We start from the raw sequence: 22,886 nt of genomic DNA on the forward strand, positions 1-22,886 counted from the left end.
ATTAAATTTCTAAAGAAACACTTCAGTTTTATAAAAAACAAGTAAAGTACTTGGGCCACTTAATGTGGACTTTCTATTAATCTAGGTTGAAAGGAATTTTAGCTTTCCACCACCACCAACAATAAACAAAAGAGTTTGGGGGACTGGCAGGATATTATAGAAAGTGGATCTCAAACTTTTCTTTAAAGCTCAGCCATTATATGCTCTCTCAAACAGGACATGCCAGGCCCTTGAGAGTTGGCAGAAGAAAATCCACCAACATTCAAAATGATCAAATGTGACCTTGCTAATTCTCTGCCTTTGGGGCATCCAAATTATAACCTTCCAATTTTATTATTTGTCTAATACATGAAAGTGGTGGAGATGCTTTAGGGGGTCCTAAAACACAAAGATCAAAATAGACTCACAGGCATGTCCCAGCTCACAGCCTATGCCCCTTCCTTATTTGGACTTCCTTTTTGCCTTCTGTTCTCCATTGCTTTTACCTATTCAGGTAAGTTTTAAGTTGTTAGCCAATCAGATTTTAGTTTAGATTGTGAAGTTCAGCTCCAACCAATGGAGATCCGACATAGCAGTGAGGACCTAATGCATAAAGAATAAGTATGCTTGCTCTTCCTTTGTTCACAGTACTCATGGCAAGATGGCTGACAAGGAGTACCCTTTCTGCAGAAAGTAAAATTGCCTTGCTGAGAAAACTTTTTATCTGAATGCTATTTTTTTCCTTGCAATACCTAGGAACAAGCATTGTGTCTCTAACATTTAGTTTCCAACTTTCTGCCATAAGTAGGTATTGAAGGTGTTACTTGACATGTAGAGGCCCCAACCAGTTATATACAAAAGGCCTTAAGTCATAGCAAGATGTGTATCTCGTTATTAAATAATAAACTTACTTGAGAAAATCTATGTTGTAAAACCATATGGCTCTAGACATACTCACTGAAGCCCAAGGAAACCTGGTAGCTGTCATAAAACTAAATGCTGTATCTATATCTCAGATAAGTCAAATAACATTACTAAATTCATGGCTGACATGAAAACCCACATAAACCAACCTTTCAGAGCCAAAACCTCCTCTAAACAACTGGGTAAATAGCTGGTCTGGATCTTGGCAAACTTAGTGACAAAAACTATTAACTTATTCTAGAAATTACAGTTACTTTTTATGTTTGTCCTGTCTGTTCTGGCTCAGCATAAAGAGATAAAGCAGTTGCAAAGGGCCATTGGTGTCTCTGAGCCACATCTTCCAGTTTAAGTACTTCACATCTTCATTGGGATCTTCTATTGTATAAAAAGATGTTTAAAAATCTATTTGCAGGCTAGGCATGGTGGTTCATGCTTGTAAAAACACTGGGAGGCCAAGGTGGGTGGATCACTTGAGGTCAGGAGACCAGTATGGCCAACATGGTGAAACCCTGTCTCTACTAAAAATCCAAAAATTAGCCGGGTGTGGTGGTGCACACCCATAGTCTCAGCTACTTGGGAGGCTGAGGCAGGACAATCTCTTGAACCCATGAGGCAGAGGTTGCAGTGAGTTGAGATCATACCACTGCACTCCAGCCTGGGCCACAGAGTGAGACTATATCTCAAAAAAAAAAAAAAAAATGCTGGGTGCAGTGGTTAATTCCAGCACTTTGGGAGGGTGAGGCAGGCAGATCACCTGAGGTTGGGAGTTTTCAAGACCAGCCTGACCAACATGGTAAAACCCCATCTCTACTAAAAATACAAAATTAGGTGGGTATGGTGGCGCATGACTGTAATCCCAGCTCTTCAGGAGGCTGAGGCAGGCGAATTGCTTGAACCTAGGAGGCGGAGGCTGTGGCGAGCTGAGATGATGCCATTGCCCTCCAGCCTGGGCAACAAGAGCAAGACTCTGCCTCAAAAAAATCCGTTTGCAGAAACAGATTCAACACAAGTCTAGTTTAGAACTGTGCCCCTAAAACAACCTTTTTTTCATCCTAACAGTACAACCATACAATGCTAATTTAATAGTATTTGAAGGACATTAGGTGTTTGTAAACATTAACCAAAAGTCAGTGAATACCACCACATTTTAAACAATGCCATCGCCACGGAATTTTAAAATATAGCCAAGTTTTGGGACAATTTAAGAATGCAGAAGTTCAAAAAATACTTGGTATAATCCAAGTTTCTGTTTTAACCACATGGAAGTCAAGATTTAAAAAGAGGAAATGGGGGGCATTGTGTAATTTAACACGTCTGGAATTCAGAGATACATATTCAATTGTCAAAGAGCTTCAAGCTCAGAGGAATGCCCCAAATGGCACATTATAGGGGAAGTACAACTCTAATGAGTTTTTAGAGAAACAGGATATTACTTAGAGCCGTCTGGAGTTAAAAGTGCATATGTGTTTCCACGGAGAAAGATGGTTATGGAATTAAACTGATATCATTGTGATACAATCACAATGGCATCAACTTAGGAGAAATGACAGCTGAGCCCCAAAGCCATGAAGGGGCTGTCCGTGGGCACAGACAGCCACAGTGGGCTGGGGCCAGAGCCCTCCTGGGGAAATTCCAGGGCCCCCACCTCGTTGTGCATGTTGGAGTCACCTGCTGGGGATTTCCGCCAGAGTTTTTATTTGGTGATGAAGTATTTGTGCTGTTGAATTTTTTTTTGGTCATTATGAGTACATTCCTCAGTAGGTAAGAGGCACTTCCAGAGAGGCTGCATAAAGAGTGAAGCTTCGGGTAACATTAAACCACCAGTTGATTAACACTGGGGAGAACAAGGAGAGCACCTGAAGGTCCCAGGGCTAGAAAGTGTGGAGCCTGGGTCTGTGGGAGCCCTTAGACAGGCAGGGGTCAGCAGGGTTCTGGGCTGGAGGGAGGGAGGGAGATAGGGCTGGGCCACAGGCCAGAGCCCATTTCCCATGACTGGACTAAGCAATGACGCAGAACCTGCTTCCCTGGTATGTGGGATGACTCCTGTGTGACTGCACACACTTGTTAGCTTCCTGCTTTCAGAGCTGGTCTGTGCCATGTGGGGTCTCTTGTGCTCACACATTTGTCCTTGACCAAGACACAGACAGTTCTGCTTGCCCATCCCTTGCAAGCAGTTATGATTCTCAAAGCACTTCCTGTGCCAGCCTCTCCACATCCTCCCAGCCGGGCTTTGGTGATCCCACATCCTCCCAGGCCGGGCTTTGGTGATCCCACATCCTCCCAGGACCAGGCTTTGGTGATCCCACATCCTCCCAGGACTGGGCTTTGGTGATCCCACATCCTCCCAAGCCGGGCTTTGGTGATCCCACATCCTCCCAGGACCGGGCTTTGGTGATCCCACATCCTCCCAGGACCGGGCTTTGGTGATCCCACATCCTCCCAGGGCTGGGCTTTGGTGATCCCACATCCTCCCAGGACCGGGCTTTGGTGATCCCACATCCTCCCAGGCCGGGCTTTGGTGATCCCACATCCTCCCAGGCCGGGCTTTGGTGATCCCTCCACCTGTACTTTTGACAAGACAGAACACAGCTTGTTCCAGGTCATGCGGCCAGTAAGAAGTAGAGCTGGACGTGGACTGGAGGCTCACCCTTGGAGTCTGTGCTTCCTCCCCATGCCTCAGGAGCTCCCCTCAGTTCCCTGGAACATAAAAAAGACCTGAAAACTGGCAGGAAAATGTCAGAAAAACAAAATGGATTGAGGGCGTCTGACAGTTTGTCTTAGTAGAGGCACATCTGGGGGTTATCCAGGCCCTTGCTGCAGTCACTGAGATGGGTCTCGAGCCAGGGCATGTGTGTCCTAGGACCCAGGCTCAGGGCCTGTTGCCCACTACACCGTGATGTACCAATACACCGAAATAGCGGGAGGTGCAGCAGAGAAAGAGTCTAAGACTCGTGGGGCAGCCAAGCGAGGAGATGGGAGGAAACCTCAAACCCACCTCCCCTCCGGGCTTGGGGATGGTGTTTTTCAGGGGTCTGGGCAGGTGATGGGGTCTGAAGTGTGGGGATTGCTGATTTGTGAATAGGTGAGGAGTGAAGTCACAGGACGGGGAGATGAAGAAACCACATTCTTGAGCTAAGGTGGTTCCTTTGTGGGGCGTTCAGACCAGTTGGCATCAGATGTTCTGCCAGAATTCAGGCTGTAGGAAACACCTCAAGCAATTCTTGGCTTAAAAGATCCAGGCTCAGAGGTTCTACCTCTAGGAAGAATGGGGAAGCAGGTGGTCCCTGTGCTGTGTGACTGTTGTTAACAGCTGCAGGGAGGTGGGTGGCAGTGTCCGCTATGCCCCGGTCAGTGCCCAACTCCAGTTCTTCCCAAAGCCTGCCTTGGAATTATCAGTAACCTTGTGAAGAGGGTTTCACCAGGGCTGGTATCTGATCTCTGCCAGACGTGCCACAGGCCAGGGCTTCTGATTGCCTGGGTCACCCTCCCCAATCCCTCCTTCCTGAGGGGGCATCACCACCCTGCACACACCCCTATAGACCACAGCTTGATGTCGACAACTTGACCTTCATCTCCTAGCTTTGTCTGGTGGTTGTCTAACTACAGGGTCCACTGATATCCCTGGTGGACCTGCAAAGCCCAGATTGCTGGGCCCACCTGGAGTGCCACTGACTAGCAGGTCTGGGGCCAGGCTGAGAATGCACCTCTGACAAGCTCCTCCGTGAGGCTTGGCACCCAGGTCAGCCTTGGGGAGCTGAGGCTCGAGGCCAGCGGGTCCCCACCCTGGCTGCACAGCAGCCTCCCTGAGGAACACTAAACACCAGCCACAGCAGCTCTTCTCCAGCAGGGCAGGGGCATTTAAAGCCCCCAGGCACAGGCTGGGTGGAGGACCCCTGAGCTGGGCAGTGGGCAGTGATGGAGCGTCCAGCCATTTCTAGCTCCTCCCACCTGCCCAGGCAAAGGCTCCCAGGCATGTACAGCAAGAGGTCTCACTCAGCTGGAAGTTTGATTTTTGTATTTTGTTTTTCTCTGGGTTTTTTGCTGTCACCCAGGATGGAGTGCAGTGGTGCAATCACAGCTCACTGCAACCTCCAACTCCCAGGCTTAAGCCGTCCTCTTGCCTCAGCCTCCCAAGTAGCTGGAACTACAGGCACCTGCCACCACACTACTAATTTTTTTTGAATGTTTAGTAGAGACGGAGTCTCACTGTTGGAGGCTGGGTCACCAGGTGTGCTGTGTGACTCGGGTTTGAGGCTGCTGAGCTCCACCAATCCTCCCACTCCTGCCTCCCAAAGTGCTGGGATTACAGGCGTGAGCCGCCGTGCCTGGCCACAGCTAGAATTGTAAAGTAGGGGCCTAAAGCAGATGCCTCCACACCGGCCGGTTTGCAGGTCTGCAGTGGCCCTGGCAATGTGGCCAGTTTTGCGGCTTGGCCAGACAAACTGAGGGGTTTCCCAGGACCATTTCTGTGCTAACACCAGGACGTTCACCAACTGCAGCCATGGCCAGCAGCCAGCTCGTGTCCACAGCTCTCGGGCAGGATCCGTGTGGAGCTTACTGCTGAATTCTGCTTTGGGGCCGTGAATGGCTTTGGCACAGCCCAGGGCTGTTTCCACACCTCCCCTAAAGTGGGAAAGCAGTACTGGCTTCCTCTCCTCTGAGTACCCTGTAGGAGGCAGAGGGGACTCTGCAGACAGCCGGAGGGGAGGTGCAGACACAACTGGAAGGGAGGAATAGAGAGCCAGAGGAGAGGTAGACTCGGGTGAAAGGGAGGTGTAGACACAGCTTGTGGGGAGGTGTAGATAGCTAGGGGAGGTGTAGACAGCCAAAGGGAAGGTGTAGATGGCTGGAAGGGAGGTGTAGACAGCTGGAGAGGAGGTGTAGATGGCTGGAGGGGAGGGCAGACGGACACCCACTTCCCTGCTTTGCTCCTGGCCAGCCTCTGCCGAAGGCACCTCTTTGGTGGGGCCACCACACCACATTTCTGGAAATGCACCTAGGATTTGGGACAGGGGCTCAGAGCAGGGCCCTGTACAGACCAGCAGATAAGGCAGGAAAAGGGGAAGCAGACCTTGCCCCCTGGTCTGAAGCCAGCCTGTGTGCCTGTGTGTCCCACTTGCCCTTGGCTACCTTGCCGGTTGGGGACAGAGCGGACACAGCGCCCAGTTTCCATGCACAGCCTGTATTGAAGTTCTATTTTTTCCCATACATATGGTTGATTAGCAATATAATTTATAGGATGTCGTTTTATACCCTGGCAAGTTTAAGTGTAAATAAATTGGCACCACCTTGAATTAGTCTATGGTCCTGATTTGCAGAGGAAGCGCACACCTAACGTCACCAGCCTCAAGCCCTCCCTTCGTAAGTCTCCAAGCAAAGACCGTGCAGGTCAGACCCGGGCTGTCCCTTCTGCTGCACCCTTGTAAGCATCCAGCCGTGGCTGCCGTTTTGAGGGCAGAAAATAACAGTGGGTTTCTGGTTAATTGGTGATATCCTCAAAAGCTGTCGAAAGCCGTGTCTCAGCCACATAATGGGGGAGTCGTGGTGGGTCCCGATGGTCTTTTCATCACGAGGTGCTTCTAACTCTCAGCAAACTTCGGGTTCATGACTGTTGTGGTGGCACTCTTGAAAAGCGGATTATCCTGGTGGGAAATGCACACAGGGGCTGTGTGGGAGGTTTTCAGAGCAGAGTCTTTTGCCCTGAAGACATGCCCTGCATGGAAGATGGCTTTGAGGAAGAGCTAGAAGTGGGGCAGCCCTCCCAGGGTCCCAGCGCCGGTGGCCAAGCTCACCCATGGTGGCGCACGCCCAGAGGACAAGCTACACGGGAGGCCGGGGTTCAGCCAAGTGCAGGTGTCCGAGGCCTCCTGCAGCAGGTTGAGGAGCATGGGACGCATGCACCCCTCCGAGTGGGACCCCCAAAGACGGCCACTTACGTTGTTCCACTGGGACTTGAGCTTCTCCTTCTCAAAGCGCCTGTACTCCCGGAGGTCACTCAGGTGGGTCAAAGCCTTCCAGATGACCAGCAGGAGGACGCCAATGAGCACAATGCCCGCCACAGTGCCCCCGACAATGGCGGCGATATTGGGGCCCGCCACGCATTCTAGGAAAGAAGCAGCACACCCGAGCATCAGTCCAGCCCCATCTCACTGGGCCATGTGTGCCCATGGGTCAAGGTCATTGCACAACGCAGCACTTAGACGACACAGGTTCCCAGGGCCCCGGGCTCACCATCCATCACCACGGCCAGGGTCAGTGAGAACCTGGCCCAGCCCCAGCCAGATTCAAGGCCAGGCCCCATGGTTCCAAATGAAACCTAAGGGCCGTCGCCACCACCCCTGCTCACGGAGAAGGCAGGGCCAGGGCAGAGCCCTAATACTGGGGGTAGGAGATGGTGCGAGGGACCCACCCTCCTACAACCGAATTCAGGACAGGGCTGAGGGTCCCTGCTGGAGTTCGCTCCCCCCACCACAAAGGCGATTTATGGTCACCAAGGACAGGACCAGAGACCTGAGCTCAGGAGGTGACACCGCCAGCGGGATGAGCAGGGCAAGGTCCTGGTTCCCATGGCAGCTGTGCCTGCCTCCTGAGCATGGGGTCTGTGGGCCATAGTGGGCTAGGCCTATGGCTGCTGACCCCAGGACAGTCACCAGCGTTCAGTGTAGTCCCTGGCCCGGACCCCCACCCTCCTTCCCCGTGTCCCCTCCTGCCATCCTGGCCCCCCACCCTCTCTCCCCAGGCCCACTCTTGTTATCCTGGCCCCTCACCCTCACTCCCCATGCCCCCTCCTCCCATCCTGACCCTGCACCCTCACTCCCCATCCCCCCTCCTCCCATTGTGGCCCTGCACCCTCACTCCCCATATCCCCTCCTCCCATTGTGGTCCTGCCCCCTCATTCCCCATCCCCCCTCCTCCCATCCTGACCCTGCACCCTCACTCCCCATGCCCCCTCCTCCCATCCTGACCCTGCACCCTCACTCCCCATCCCCCCTCCTCCCATTGTGGCCCTGCACCCTCACTCCCCGTATCCCCTCCTCCCATTGTGGTCCCACACCCTCACTCCCCATCCCCCCTCCTCCCATCCTGACCCTGCACCCTCATTCCCCATCCCCCCTCCTCCCATCGTGGCCCCGCACCCTCACTCCCCATACCCCCTCCTCCCATCGTGGCCCCGCACCCTCACTCCCCATACCCCCTCCTCCCATCGTGGCCCCGCACCCTCACTCCCCATACCCCCTCCTCCCATCCTGACCCTGCATTCTCACTCCCCATCCCCCCTCCTCCCATCGTGGCCCCGCACCCTCATTCCCCATCCCCCCTCCTCCCATCGTGGCCCCGCACCCTCACTCCCCATCCCCCCTCCTCCCATCCTGACCCTGCACCCTCATTCCCCATCCCCCCTCCTCCCATCGTGGCCCCGCACCCTCACTCCCCATACCCCCTCCTCCCATCGTGGCCCCGCACCCTCACTCCCCATACCCGCTCCTCCCATCCTGACCCCACACTCTCATTCCTGATGCTCCGTCCTCCCATCCTGACCCCACACTCTCATTCCTGATGCCCCCTCCTCCCATCCTGACCCCACACTCTCATTCCTGATGCCCCCTCCTCCCATCCTGACCCCACACTCTCGCTCCTGATGCCCCGTCCTCCCATCCTGACCCCACACTCTCGCTCCTGATGCCCCGTCCTCCCATCCTGACCCCACACTCTCGCTCCTGATGCCCCGTCCTCCCATCCTGACCCCACACTCTCGCTCCTGATGCCCCGTCCTCCCATCCTGACCCCACACTCTCGCTCCTGATGCCCCGTCCTGCCATCCTGCCTTTTCTTCTGGAGCCCTGTTGTCCTCAAAGGTGAAGTGACTTGGCCGGATTGCGCAAACCAGACATGACCCAAGTCTGTCCCTCACAGAGGCCCGAAGGAGTTCCTGTCCTGGCAGGTGGGGTCTGCAGCCCCAGGCCCACGCATGTGTTGTGAGCTCCAGGGATGTCACCCACAGGCTTAGAGCCCCCGTCGCCTGCCTCAGGTCCCCTTTAGGGGAGGAAGGAGCTTCCAGGTCTCAGTCCTGCAAGAGTCCTGTCTGGCTACTGGCCATACCTGACGGGGTCCCCCAGCAGCCCCCAGCCCCAGCCCCTCTGCCTCTGAGGAGACTGTGGAATGTGAGACCAAGAAGACAGAGTCAGCATCGCCACAGTCACCATGGGACAGGGCTGGTTCTGACTGGAGCCAAATGGGTGACGGGCAGAGTGTTGGGGACGGTGGTGCCTGGTGCCCCTGGGCCCCTCCAGGGCTGACAGCTGAGCACCAGGATCTCCCAGTCCCCTCACGGGAGCCTCACATGGCAGCCTGACCTCAGGCCACCCCCAGGGACCTGCGCCTCCAAGCCTTGCCCCTTGAGCCGTCCAATGGGAGATGGCCCAGGCCAGCAGTGTGGCACGCTGGTGGGCCTTCCTGGTAAGCAGCGGTGCCCCCGGGAACAGGCCCAGCCTGATGTGGGTCAGGTGAGGAGGGGAATGGGAGGCCGCTGGGGGTGAGGACTGGCCTCTGGCCTCCCTGTGATGCCACCAAGGGCATTCTGCCTGACTCACCCACCCTGCTGGGCCCACACCGCTGGAGGGAGACCCTCCTTCTGCAGCACTCTTGCCTCTGTGAAGACCCCGGGCCTGGTCCCCGCCGTGCCCAGCAGCCTCACCTCGGCTCTCGTCCACGTAGATGAGGTAACGTTTCATCCCGTCCTGCTGCTCCAGCATGTAGCTAACCCAGCAGCCCTCCGAGTCCCTCTCCTTGCAGGCCTTGCCCTTCACCGGCTTGTCCCGCAGCTGCAGGCCTGAGCACGCCACACTGCAGTTCTTCCCGAACGGGCCCTTGTCGAACTTCAGGCACTCGGCGCAGGAGCTGCAGGGCGGGCGGGGGCTGGGGCGTGAGCGTGGGAGCCAGGGCGGGCGGGGGCTGGGGCGTGAGCGTGGGAGCCAGGGCAGGCGGGGGCTCAGACATTGGGGCTTGCGATTGGGTATGTGTCCACCAGGTGGGGCAGGTGGGGTTGAGGTGCCCTTAGGCCAAGGAGGGGTCCAAGTGGGGCAGATGCAGGGTGCAGTGGGTGAACTGTAAGACTGACCCCAGGGCCCGAGGCAGGTGTGCATGGGAGGGAGAGGGGCATGGGGGCACAGCGCCGCTGAGAGCCACTCAGTCGAGGTGCAGGCGCAGAGAACCCTGGGCTGCAGAGGTGCTCACTGGAGGCCCCAGGGTGACCCGGCTGCTGGGAGGGGGTCCCCGCCTGCCCTGCCGACTCCACCTGCACTCACATGTATTCGCCACAGGGCGAGGAGCAGACGGGGCACTCCTGGCACAGAGGGGGCTGGTAGCTTCCCTCGCACACACACACGTTGCAAAGGCACCGGCCACGGCCGCTACACTCCACCTGGTTCTGGTTCAGGCAGCCCTGGGTGGTCCTCTCGCACTGGCAGGCTGAGCCCTCGAAGCCCGGGAGGCAGCGGCACTGGCCACAGAAGCAGACCCCCCTCCCTGGAAGACGGCGGGGGGCCAGCACGGCTCAGCTTCTGCTTGGCGTGGGGACGGAGACCAGCCCGAAACTCCACCCTCCAGCCGGCCTGCCTCCTCCAGCCCACCTGCCAGGCCTTCCTGCCCCTGCCAGCCGTGCTGCCACCTCCTGGCCAGTCTGAGCCCCCCTAGGCCCGCTGTGAATTGGACCTCAGTGAGACTGTGACTGTCCCTCCTGTGGGCCCTCCCCACAAGGACACCTTGCCCTCATGGACACAGGAACTGCAGCAGGGCGGAGTGCAGGGTGGTTCGAGTTCCTGCTGACTCCCAGTGGCCGGGACACGTGTGCTGTCTGTCCCCTGCTGTTCTGTTCTACTCCCTCCATGGTCTAGCACGCACCCTCCACGCCGCGTCTGTGCAGCAGGACGACCTTTGCGCAGCGGGGACCCACACACAGGCTCACCTGGGCCGCCGCAGACCTGGCCATTGTGGCGCTCACAGCTGATCGTGTTGCACTCGCAGAACTGCCCGTAGATCTGCTTGCCGGGGACGTCGCTGGTGTGGCACAGGCACTGCCCGCAGATGCAGTCCCCCAGCCCTGAGCACACCAGCGAGCTGTTGTCCTTCCGGCAGCTTCCCTCCAGCTCCTGGCTGCTCCGGCCCTGCGTCTGGCACTCACAGTTTTTCCCAATGTAACCAGCGTCACACCTGGGACAGGAGGGACCCCACGGTCAGGCTCTCTCCAGTGATGTGGGACCCGTGACGTGGGACAGCCGCCCCGTCCTCCAGGCCCCTGTGTGATGTGGAACAGCCGCCCCGTCCTCCACACTCCTCTGTGACATGGGACAACGCCCTGTCCTCCACACCTTTTGCCCTTGGTGGAGAACAGCCCCACTGCACTCTCTGTGCATTCCTCAGAGGCCTACTGAGCACCTGCCACGTACTAAATATGCTTAAAGCATGCAGGGGGCCTGGGCTCCCTCCCCAGGATGTCCCAAGGGGAAAGCAGACCTCTGACCTAGGCCTGTAGGTGCAGTGGCTCGGCAACTCACTGTGGGGCTCTGTTTCAGCCATGCACGTGGCCTGTGCTGGGACACCAGTGCTCTGTGGGTGGCTGATGTCTGCTCCTTTGTGCCCCACACAGTGGCCAGTGGGGACTTGGCACTGCCACCTGCCACCACCCTGCCCTCCCTCCTGCCAGCTGCTACCTGCATTTGTGCACTGACTGGCTGGGTTATGGGAGAATGCAGGGACAGGGGTTTTATCAGAGGTAGAAGCCAGCACCAAGCCACTGGCGAGCAGGAGCCGCACACACCCTGAGGCATCCTCAGAGACGGCCCTGCCATGGGCTCTCCTGCTCCCCAGAGGAGGAAGCCATAGGACCAAGCATCTGAATACCTGTGGCAGGGCAGCCCCGACACCGCCCAAGTGTTCTGAGTCACCCCCACAGTCCTGTAGGGAGGCTGCCCTAGGGCTGCACACCCAGGACAGGGGCAGGGTGGCCACTGAGGCACCGGGACAGCCACAGAGACCACCGAGACCACGGAGACCATCACTGTCCTGAGATATGGGAGGAGGTGTGGGGACAGGAGGGGCCTGCAGCTGGGAAAGGGCACTGCCACCAGGGCATTGACTAGCACAGAGGTCAGGAAAGGGGGGCAGGTGGCCAGAGCAAAGGGGGCAGAGCCCCTGGAGGTCAGCCCAGCAGCTCCAGCCAGGCAGGCAGGGAAAGGGGGATAGCGATCCAGCCCCAGGGCAGGCTGCCTGGCCAGTGCCGTATAAAGCTCCCCGCTGGGTTCACCTGTCACCCGCTTCTCCCTGAGGTGGGGCACCCACGCCTGGCAGGGAGTGTGCATGTTCAAGGGGTGGCCTAGGGGCCCAGCTTGCCAGAAGCAGTCACCTGTCCCAGGAGGCTCTCTGGCCACCCATGCCCCAGGGCTGCCAGCCTGGTGGTCCTGGGTCCCCAAGGTCAGAGGGAAGCCAGCTCCTGGGATCAAGGGAGGCCAGGCAGAGAAAGTGACCCACTCAAGGCCATGGGCACACTCAGTGGGGACTCCTTATGCCCCTGAGATAGGTCTCCATCATCTGGTGAGGGGTTCTCTTGCCCACCAGTTCCCTGCTGTGGGTCCTCCATGGCCAGAGTGTGGAGTACAGGCCTGCCTTACTGGCACCCTGGCTCAGTAGCATGGGTGAGGGCTTGCCGAGGGGTTCTGGTTTCCAAGCCCGGATCTCCCCACCTCCTACAGAACGGGGCCCCCAGGATACCTGCTGCACGGGGTGGGGGAGGGGATGGAGCCACCTGCACCTGCCTCACCTGCCACACCTACCCTGTGGGGTGGGGTGGGGGATGGTTCATGGGAATCTGCGCCCACCTCACCTGCAGATGCCACACTCCAAGGAGCCCTTGCCACGGCAGAGGCTTCGATCCTTGCTCTGGTCCCGGCACCGGCACTCGCACTGGGGAAGGACTCGCACGGTCACTGTGTCCGTGAAGCCCAGTGCCCGGATGACAAATGACTGCTCTGGGATGCACTCTGTGGCCGTGACCTTCACCTGGAAGGTGATCTGCAGGACAGCACGGGGCTCAGGTGGGGCCCGAGGTGTCCAGGATCACAGCCCCACTCCCGACTCTGGCCTGCTGGCCTCTGCAGGGCCTCAGGGGGTGTCCTCAGGGTGGGGAGGAGGGGACGGCCGGGAGCAGGGAAGAGCTGATGCTCAGATCTGAGAACCTGAAGCCAGCCACCAAGGAGGTGCTCTGCCCTCACTCCCGCTCCGGCCGACACCGGGATCTCCAGGGCTACACATCAGCAGAGGCAGGTGACGTGCAGATGGCAAACCGTGATGAAGCTGAGCACACTCCCACTCAGACCACCCAGCATGAGGGTAATGTCCTGGTAAAAATCCATGGGCAGACTGGGCGTGGTGGCTTAGCCTGGAATCCCAGCACTTTGGGAGGCTGAGGCGGGCAGATCACCTGAGATCAGGAGTTCAAGACCAGCCTATCCAACATGGTGAAACTCTGTCTCTACTAAAAGTACAAAAATTAGCCAGGTGTGATGGTGTATGCTGTAATCCCAGCTACTGGGGAGGCTGAGGCAGGAGAATCACTTGAACCCAGGAGGCGGAGGTTGCATTGAGGCGAGATGGCACCAGTGCACTCCAGCCAGGGTGACAGAGTGACACTCCATCTCCCGAAAAAAAAAAAAAAAAAAAAAAATTCACAGGCAGCATTTAGGAAGAAACGTGTTTGAGGAATTTCAAAGTCATATTAAAAAAATGCAATGAAAGCAAGTGTCTTACTGAATATTAGTTCACAGCTAGCAAAAAAAATCAAATGATTGGATAATAAACCCAAAAGATTAGGGAAGGAGCTCAGCGTCCATTCCTCATCACCTGTGTGGCTCATACCTTAATGGTTCTGTCAGAAACCAAAATGAAACACACAGAAGAATCATGAAAAGCAACCTGAGCCGGGTTTGCAGTTGGCGCCTGTTGTGTGCGTCCGGTGTCTGCCCCCTGGGGGTGCCGTCTTCACTCGGACCCTCAGTGTACACTGGCCTGACCCAGGGATGTGAGGCTTCATGTTGATGAGTAGGACTCTCGCGCCAAGGCGTGTGGAAGCCCCTCGTGGCACCCTCTCACCTGCATTCAGTACCTCCACCAGGAAGCATCTGGTCTCAGCAAAGAAACCAGGACCGGCTGGTGGACAGCCCCTGACGCCTGTGTGCCCCTCCCTGCCCCCGCCAGAGGGCTGGTCCAGCAGCACCTTTGGCCTAGAATGATCCAGGCCAGAACTCTGAGAGTGTCTCAGCCAGGGGTAGATTTCCAGAGCAGTCTGGGACCTCTGGTGCCTGCACCCTGAGCGGTGGGCACCAGGAAGTCCTGGTTCCTTCCAGCTGTTCCCGGAGCCCCTCGGCATGCTGGGATGGGGACCCCCGTGGACAGGCTCACCGGGACGTTGATCTGCACATGGTCGCAGTCCCCTCTGGGCTGGTTCCTGTGTATCACTCCATTGCTGCAGATGGAGTCATAGGTGACTTTCAGGGTGTCAGGGAGGGCGTTGTGTTCCAGGAAGACCCTTGAGGAGAGTTTCTGTGGGCAGAGAGTGGCTACACTTAGGGGAGAGTCTTTCTGCTGTCCTGGACCTGCCTGGCCCAGTAGTTGAGACCTGTCTCCACTTCTCTCCCTGCGTGTCCCCAGTGTCACCTAATGACACAAAGGAGAGCATGGCAGGATGGGCCGAAGATGGCGGGGCTGCCAGGGCCACGGTCCCGCCCCCAAGACGGCCCGACCACACCACAGGGACCAGTGTGGAGCCAGGGTGTGAGCCCAGGGACAGGAGCTTCTGCTGCTTCTCAGTCTTGAGTCCCCAGGACCTAACACAGGGCAGGAGCTGGACAAATTGTTGAAGCGATAAGAGAGATGGAGAGAAACAGGGAGAGGCAGAAGCAGAGACAGAGAAGGGGCAGAGACAGAGAGGCAGAGACAAAGACTGAGATAGATGGAAATAGAGAGGAAGCAGAGGGACAGGGACCTAGGGACATCAGGTGAGCAGCCAGAGAGGTGGCATCACCTGTGTCCTCTCTGTAAAGACAGAAACACCTCAGGCAGCGGCTGGCACCCAGGAGGGCCTGCTCTGGGGTCTGGAGCTCTTAGGAGGCTCTGGGAAGCAACCGGCACCTCCTCCGTGAGTCTCTAGCTTAATTCCATGACCCAGCGTTTGTTGGAGGCGCTAATGTCCCTCCAGCCAGCAGGACCTTTGGCCTAGAAAGATCCAGGTCAGAACTCCGAGAGTGTCTCCCAGCCAGGGGTAGATTTCCAGAGCAGTCCGGGACCTCTGAGCAGCGGGTGCCTCATGCACACCTATGCTACCTATCCCCACCAGGAAGTCTTGGGTGCAGCTTGACGGGCCATGCACCAGAAGAAACTCAGTGGGTGGGAGCCTCTCTGGGGTGTACAGAGCAAGAGGAATCCCACCCCCAGAGTGTCTTCCTAGGGCTCAAATCTTCTGTGGGGGTTTCTGAGGATTTGAGCCCTAGGAAGGAAGGGCTCACCTCCTCCCACCCCAGGTGCACTGTCTGCACCCCCAAAAGCTGTCCACCCCACTTCTCCATAGAGACCCGCAGAGAAGAGTCCAGAACAAAGAGGGCCTGAGCAAGGGTGCATCACCCTCGCCATCAACCAGAGAGGACACGGAGCTCCCCATGGAAGTGCCAGGCCAAGGTGTCCTGGAGGCCCGAGGGCTGGTCCAGAGGCTGTAGCCGGCCCACAGGGCAAGGCTCTTCTCCCAGACCACCCTCCTGATCTGCATAGGAGGGTTGCTGGCTGCCCGATGGGTCCCGGCTGAGCAGTGCTGGACTCACGTTGTAGGCGTTCTTAATGAGCTGAACCACGTTGCTGGAGTCCTCAGACAGCTCCCCCACAGCTGACTTGGGGATGATCTCCGTGAGTTTCTGTCGGGCAAGAAGGCAGACATGGCACAGCTAGGATCTGTGCCACAGCGTCTCCCCGCACGGCTCACCCCGGGACTTCTGCCTGGAATATGGCTGGGATGGTCCTCAGCAATTTCTCCCTTGGTCCCAGAGTGTGTGGTCAGTGACGTGCTGTGAGAGGCCCTTGTGCGTCAAAAGCCCTGAGCTGCCCAGGGCCTCGACTGGAATCCCAGCACTCAGGAGGCCCATATGGGAAGATCGCCTGAGCCCAGGATTTAAGGCCCAGCCGGGGCAACACAGGAAGACCCCATCTCCACAAAAAATACAGATATTAGCCTGGTGTGTTGTCACATGCTTGTAGTCCCAGCTACTCAGGAGGCTAAGGCAGGAGGACTGAGTGAACCCGGGAGGTGGAGGTTGCAGGGAGCCTAGATCGTGCCACTGCACTCAAGCCTGGGCGACAGAGCAGGACCTTTTCTCAAAAAAATAAAAAACAAAAAAACAAAATGGGCCGGGCATGGCGGCTCACGCCCGTAATCCCAGCATTTGGGAGGCCAAGGCGGGTGGGTCACCAGAGGTCGGGAGTTTGAGACCAGCCTGGCCAACGTGGTGAAACCCTGTCTCTACTAAAAATACAAAAATTAGCCAGGGGTAGTGGCGGGCACCTGTAACCCTAGCTACTCGGGAGGCTGAGGCAGAGAATCGCTTGAACCGGGAGGCGGAGATTGCAGCGAGCCAAGATCACACCACTGCACTGCAGCCTGGGCAACGAGAGCAAAACTCTGTCTCAAAAAAACAAGACAAAATAAATAAAAAGTTACAAATTTACTGTTGCATCATGAGGATAAAGAAAGAAAAGCGAAGCTGTGAGCTGCAGCGTTGCCAGGCCTGGGTGCGCGTGTTCCTGCCTGAGGGCTTCCTGCTGGCGACGTCACTGGCTTGGGAGGACGTGTGGGTCCCCAATGTTGGCCAGCATTCCCACCACACAGGTGCAGTAGGCGGAAGTAGCCCCATGAGTGTGGATCACCGTAAAACCACCAGGAAGCAGTCAGCTCTGGGTACCCCACTGAGTTTCCACGGGTGTTAAACAGCCCAGTGACATCAGCTCTGGCTGCCTGTTCCAGCCAGTGCAGCGACCTCCGGGGTGGGTGTCCAGGGCCCCAGCCAGCCTCCCCCACCCCCACACACACTTGGCTTCTCCCATGGAAGCTTGTGGCATCACTTCACCTTCCAGGAACATGGAGCAGATGGTCAGGTCACCTCCCCGCCCTGACCCTCCCATGACTCCCCTGAATGGACCCAGTCCCTTCCATGGCACTCCCGGGGCCTGTCACAACCTGGCCACCACCCTCCTCTGCCCCCACCGTCCACTGCCCACTGCTGTCTGTCCCAGTCTGGGGCATCTCTGGCTCAGTGTCGGGGGAGGGAGGGGAGCTGGGCCCCCCTGCATCCTGTCCAACAGAGCCTGCTGTGCATTTTGGGGCAGAAACACAGTCAGAGGGGGTGCAGCTGGGGTGTCCACACTCACTGCCCGCTGCCTTGACCACCCTGAAGGTGATCAGGGAAGGCCAAGGAAGGCCTGTGTGTCCCAAGGCCCAGGAGTGGGCATGGGGTGCACCATTCCTGCCTCCAGGGCCTGCCCCTGGCGCCACATCACATTCCGGAACTCAGCTCCCATGAGGAATAGCAAAGGATTGGGACCTGCTACTGCTAGTGAGGAGGGCACCGTCACAGCCACCTGCAGATGGGACATGGGGCTGGGACATCCTGACCAGTGGGCAGTCTCCATGGATGCCCAGCCCCAGCCCTGCCCTGCACTGAGCCACTGTCCCGGCAGCCTGGCCGGCTCTGGGCACCCACTCGGAGGGCACCTGCCTCCATCCTGTGTCCCTGCAGGGTCCTGGTCCCACTCCAGAGCCCAGGGAACCTATGGCAGGAATCACAGGTCTCCCTGTTGCCCCAATGCACCACGAGGTTGAGTTTGGGTCTGGGATGCAGACCTCACGATGAACCCCGTGGTTCAGCTGTGTGCACTTGACCTCACGATGGACCCTGTGGTTCAGCCATGTGCACTCGACCTCACGATGGACCCTGTGGTTCAGCCATGTGCACTTGACCTCACGATGGACCCTGTGGTTCAGCCATGTGCACTTGACCTCACGATGGACCCTGTGGTTCAGCCATGTGCACTTGACCTCACGATGGACCCTGTGGTTCAGCCATGTGCACTTGACCTCACGATGGACCCTGTGGTTCAGCCCCTTGCACCTTACAAAAGCAGGGACCTCCGGACACTTTTCTTCCCCAATCCCTGAGTTTCTCCTTGGCCTAAGCAGCAGGGGCCGGGACTATGAGTCTGCTCAGCCGGCAGAGCCCTGGGCAGGGGGAAAAGGGTGGCCTGGTTTCCCATGTGCCATTTTGAAGATGGCGGTGATTGCCCTAGAATGGCCAACAGGTTGGTCACTGTCCAGATGAGGATAATCGGGCCCTTTAGGGTGGCTGCTCTCTGAATTACCTAAGCAGGCGAGCTCAGCACTCCATGATGCCCTGCCAGCTGGGCACCACTGCTCCTTTCATAGATGAGGAAACTGAGTGCTCTCGGTAAGGAAGGGCCAGGGGCGTCCTGTGGGCTTAAGTAACAGAGCTGGGTGTGGGGTGAGCCGCCCAGGGCCCTGTCCACTCTGAAGAACTGGGCACATGGCTATGTGAAGTACAGTGACAACCATCACCAGCTCAGTCCCTCCGTCCCTGAGGCCTCTGGACCACACTCTGCTGGCTGCTATGGGCGGAGGCTCCTTTCAGGAGGGTGTGCAGTGTTTCCTTCCTTCTAGCAAATCCCTTGTGCGGTAAAGACTTAACCTAGCCGGCCTGGGCTGGCCACACCCTGCACGCACCAAAGAGTGGTTTGGCTCTGGCTGGGCTCCTGAGAGGTGGCCTCTGAGCCCAGGTAGGTACGTCCTACCTGATGGCGGTGTCATTGTTCCTGCGGCCTCAGGTCACACCAGATAGTCCCACAGTGTGATTTGAAGTGGGGCTCCGGACCGTTTCCAGCTTGATCTCTGGAGGGCTGGAGACTGAGGTCAGCCGCGTGTTGTAGCTGCGCCTCTGTGACGGACCCCCAGTAGACACAGTAGACCCCCGGGAACCGTGTTTCGTGCATGAGGCCACACGTCACCCCTGGGAGGACGGAGTGCCGCCCACACTCCGTGGGGAGAGGACAGTGGGAGCCCGTGCCTGGTCTCCCTCCTGTGTGCATTTTAGCGTCGTCGACTTTTATCAGTATCTTCCCACGTAATAAACCGTAACTGTGGATTCAGTGGTTCCTGAGCTCTGCAAGTCCTGCCAGCAACTTGCTGAACCTGAAAGTGGTCCTGGGAACCTGACAGCACTGAGAACACGCTGATCTGCTCAGGCCGGGCTGAATGCGTGGCAGGTCCTGGGAACCTGACAGCACTGAGAACACGCTGATCTGCTCAGGCCGGGCTGAATGCGTGGCAGGTCCTGGGAACCTGACAGCACTGAGAACATGCTGATCTGCTCAGGCCGGGCTGAATGCGTGGCAGGTCCTGGGAACCTGACAGCACTGAGAACACGCTGATCTGCTCAGGCCGGGCTGAATGCGTGGCAGGTCCTGGGAACCCTGACAGCACTGAGAACACGCTGATCTGCTCAGGCCGGGCTGAATGCGTGGCAGGTCCTGGGAACCCTGACAGCACTGAGAACACGCTGATCTGCTCAGGCCGGGCTGAATGCGTGGCAGGTCCTGGGAACCCTGACAGCACTGAGAACACGCTGATCTGCTCAGGCCGGGCTGAATGCGTGGCAGGTCCTGGGAACCCTGACAGCACGGAGAACACGCTGATCTGCTCAGGCCGGGCTGAATGCGTGGCAGGTCCTGGGAACCCTGACAGCACTGAGAACACGCTGATCTGCTCAGGCCGGGCTGAATGCGTGGCAGGTCCTGGGAACCCTGACAGCACGGAGAACACGCTGATCTGCTCAGGCCGGGCTGAATGCGTGGCAGGTCCTGGGAACCTGACAGCACTGAGAACACGCTGATCTGCTCAGGCCGGGCTGAATGCGTGGCAGCAGCAGAAACGCAGGATGAGCTGCGCTCGTCAGCACTCGGGAAAGCCTGTGCCTGCCTGGCTGCTGCTGCGGCACAGAATGACACCCGCGGGCAGAGGGAGCAAGGGCTGCAGGGGGCCACCATGACTACCAGACCGTCTTCTCCCTGATGGGTCCTTCCTCTGTTCCACACTCTGTGGTGCTGTTGAATCCAATTGTCGCTCTCTCCAGAGACACACGGACAGGGAGACCCTCTGCTCTGCAGGCTGACGGGTGAGGCCCCCCGATGATAGGCGTCAGACTGTGCTTTCCTCCCAGACACCCCGGTGTCCACAGAGTGCAGTGGCGATGAGCTCCCTGTCCCGGGGGGCTGGGGAAGTCAGGCCTGGTTCTAAGTGTGCCTCCCACGCCGGAAGCACATGTCACAGTTTTGTGGGGCGTGCCGTCCTTCTCCAGGTGGGGTGGGCAGGGCCGCACAGACAGGAGGCTTGGTCCTTCTCTGGGTGGGACAGATTGGGCTGTGCGGAGTGGGGGCTGCCTCCCGCTCTGGGTAGGTTGGGCGGGACTGTTTCAAAGCCAGCGCCACAGCCCAGGCCTCCATTTGTTTGCCCTGGCTCCTGCCACTTGAGCGTTTATTGAAGGCTTGTCGCTGTCAATGCACGGCAGAAGGACACGTTCACCGTGTGTGCAAGCGGCGGCTTCCCTCGGGAAGTGCCGTGGGGAGGCAGCGCTTCTGCTTCTAGGAGCAGAGGCTGGTTATCAGCTTCCTTCATGAAATTCATCTGACTCCACACTCCAAGCTTGTGAACATTTTTGTATAATTTTATCTTCATGGAGAGCATTGATATTCAAATGTATGTGAGCATAAAATAAGGATATTTCCAAAAAATAAAGAACTGTGCCGTATTCCAGGACAAACAGAGATATCACCAACGCCAAGACATGGCGTTAACACAGCTGAGTTTCAGGGACCTGGAGGAACTCCTCCTCCTGTCGCCATGCAGATGTCCTGCCCTGACAGGAGGCCTCCGGCCCCTCAGCCATGGGAATCCGTGCCCCGGGCAGGCTGGCTGCTCACGTGCCCAGCATGTGCAGGCGGCGCTGGGGCCTGTGATGCCACTGGGTCCGGGGGCCTGTGGCTGACACGTGCCCCTGCCCGACGGAAGTTTGGGACCCGACAGCACTCACCTCGTAGGTCTTCACCATCTTCTTGGTCACCGCGAAGATGGGCTGGATGTTGCTTTCGGCCAGCTTGTGTGCCAGCTGGCCCACCGATGGGTAGTCCTGGGGAGAGGAAGCCCCGCTCAGCTGACCCCGGGTCAGGACAAGCCTTCCAGATGCCCGCTCCTGCCTGCCCTGCTCAGCCTTGGCCCTGCCTGGGCCTGGGACCCTCTCTGGGGAAGGCTGGAGAGGCGGGGGCTGCCGCACAGGGTGTGGCGCAGAGAGCTGCCATGGCCTCTGGCAATGCCTGCATAGACGCGCCAGCGGTATTTGTGGCACCTCACCGTGGGACTGAGGAGATCCCTGGGCTGTCCACAGGGGCAGAATCGCAGCCTTCCCCACCCGGTGGACCTGCTTTCACGCTGAGGGATGCTGGGTTTCGTCAGAGCCCATGAGTGCCGGGTGCGGCTCTCCCTGCTCAAGTCCCAGGACCTGAGGGCTGTCCCTGCCCTGTCTGTGGCTCCCGGCAGAGAACCTGAGTCGGGCATCTCTAAAGTCCTTGGCAGTGCCCAGAGCCTTTGGTGTCAGGCTGCAAGAGCTTTGCAACATGGCCAGCAAGGACAAGCCCCTGTGACCGGTGGTGGCCTCTCGGCCCACGGCTGCACATCCCAGCCAGAGGTGCTGGCCCCTCCACACCATTGAGGCACCTCCAAAGATCAGGGCTCGTCTTAACCCCTCGAACCTTCGCCTTCTCGCCTCTGTCCCTCCCGAGTTTTCCTCCTGGTCACCACAGCCCCCATGAAGCTCAGGAGCTGGGAGTAGGGAGGGGCCACACTGAAGGAGGTGGACTTGGGGCAGCAGGGAACGCACAGAGGCGGCCAGGAGGAGGAGGAGGAGGAGGTGGATGCTCAGTGATGGGACCCCGGCCAGAGGCATTGACAGCAGGGTGCAGCTGTAGCCTGGGGGCGGTTACTGCACCTTCACATCCCTGTACCAGGCAGTGGAGCTGAGATCAGCAGAGCCTGGGTGTCTCCTGAGGTCAAGGCCGGACTCAGCCCAGCTGCCTCACCAACCCCACCCTCCCTGGCCCGACGCCAATCTGGGGAGACCCCACACTGCCACTTGGAGCTTCCAGAAGTTTCCTCAGGAATCTGCTGTTTGTGTTGGAAGGAGGCTCTTTGAGGTGGGGACCCCGCCCTCGTCCCCTCCGTCAATGGTGTCCTGCCAGGGGGCGTCGGGTGGCTGGGGCAGGGACTTACAAACTCGTTGCTGCTCTTGTACATGTTGTCCTCCAGGTGACAGCGGCCATCGTTGGGGGTCAGGATGGCGCCAAGCTTCCCATCGCCGGCAAAGTGGAAGCCGTCGTCGGTGGCGAACACCAACAGCCGCGTGACGTTGCGCCAGCCAATTTCCTCCTGAGAAGGCGCGGGGGGTGGGGTTACCTGCCTCGGTTTCCTGGGCTGGGCCCTCCGAACAGAGGAGACGATGCAGATCCCAAGGGGCAGCCCTGAGGCTGGTGCTGGTCTCAGGGGCCCAGCCGTGTTCCCCCAGATGCCACACCCAGAGGAGATGACGGCCCCCAAATGCCCCGTGCATGTGTGAGGCACAGGGAGTGGAGGCACGAGTGGAAAGGCACAGAGAGAGACACGGCTGTGGCCCCTGCACTTCAGAGCCATGAACAAACTGTCAGGAAACCATCCCCAGCGGGGGGACCCTCGCAGACGCATGGACCCCACGCAGAACCAGTGCAACACGGAGGAAGATGAGCCCAGGGGCCCGGCAGGCCTCGGGTCACCGTGGCAGCCCCCAGCAGGCGCGTGT

General features: G+C 58.1%; 1 protein-coding gene across 5 annotated transcripts in view; it reads right to left on the reverse strand.

Annotated features, from left to right (window-relative positions):
- Window positions 1–6,069: 6,069 nt before the first annotated feature.
- ITGB2 (integrin subunit beta 2) overlaps window positions 6,070–22,886 on the reverse strand; it is a 49,611-nt gene continuing 32,794 nt past the window's right edge. For all 5 annotated transcript variants that reach the window (XM_054249004.2, XM_054249003.2, XM_035282864.3 and 2 more), the window contains 10 exons: window positions 22,325–22,480; window positions 21,093–21,188; window positions 15,768–15,857; window positions 14,356–14,496; window positions 12,782–12,969; window positions 10,868–11,112; window positions 10,209–10,428; window positions 9,599–9,801; window positions 6,840–7,006; window positions 6,070–6,545 (listed from right to left, as the gene is read on the reverse strand). In XM_054249004.2, the coding sequence (XP_054104979.2) occupies window positions 6,483–6,545; window positions 6,840–7,006; window positions 9,599–9,801; window positions 10,209–10,428; window positions 10,868–11,112; window positions 12,782–12,969; window positions 14,356–14,496; window positions 15,768–15,857; window positions 21,093–21,188; window positions 22,325–22,480 (1,569 nt within the window). In that variant the 3' untranslated portion in view covers window positions 6,070–6,482. The remainder of the gene's footprint in view (window positions 6,546–6,839; window positions 7,007–9,598; window positions 9,802–10,208; window positions 10,429–10,867; window positions 11,113–12,781; window positions 12,970–14,355; window positions 14,497–15,767; window positions 15,858–21,092; window positions 21,189–22,324; window positions 22,481–22,886) is intronic.

Source organism: Callithrix jacchus, chromosome 21 (assembly GCF_049354715.1).
Source record: "Callithrix jacchus isolate 240 chromosome 21, calJac240_pri, whole genome shotgun sequence".
NCBI classification, from domain to species: domain Eukaryota; kingdom Metazoa; phylum Chordata; class Mammalia; order Primates; family Cebidae; genus Callithrix; species Callithrix jacchus.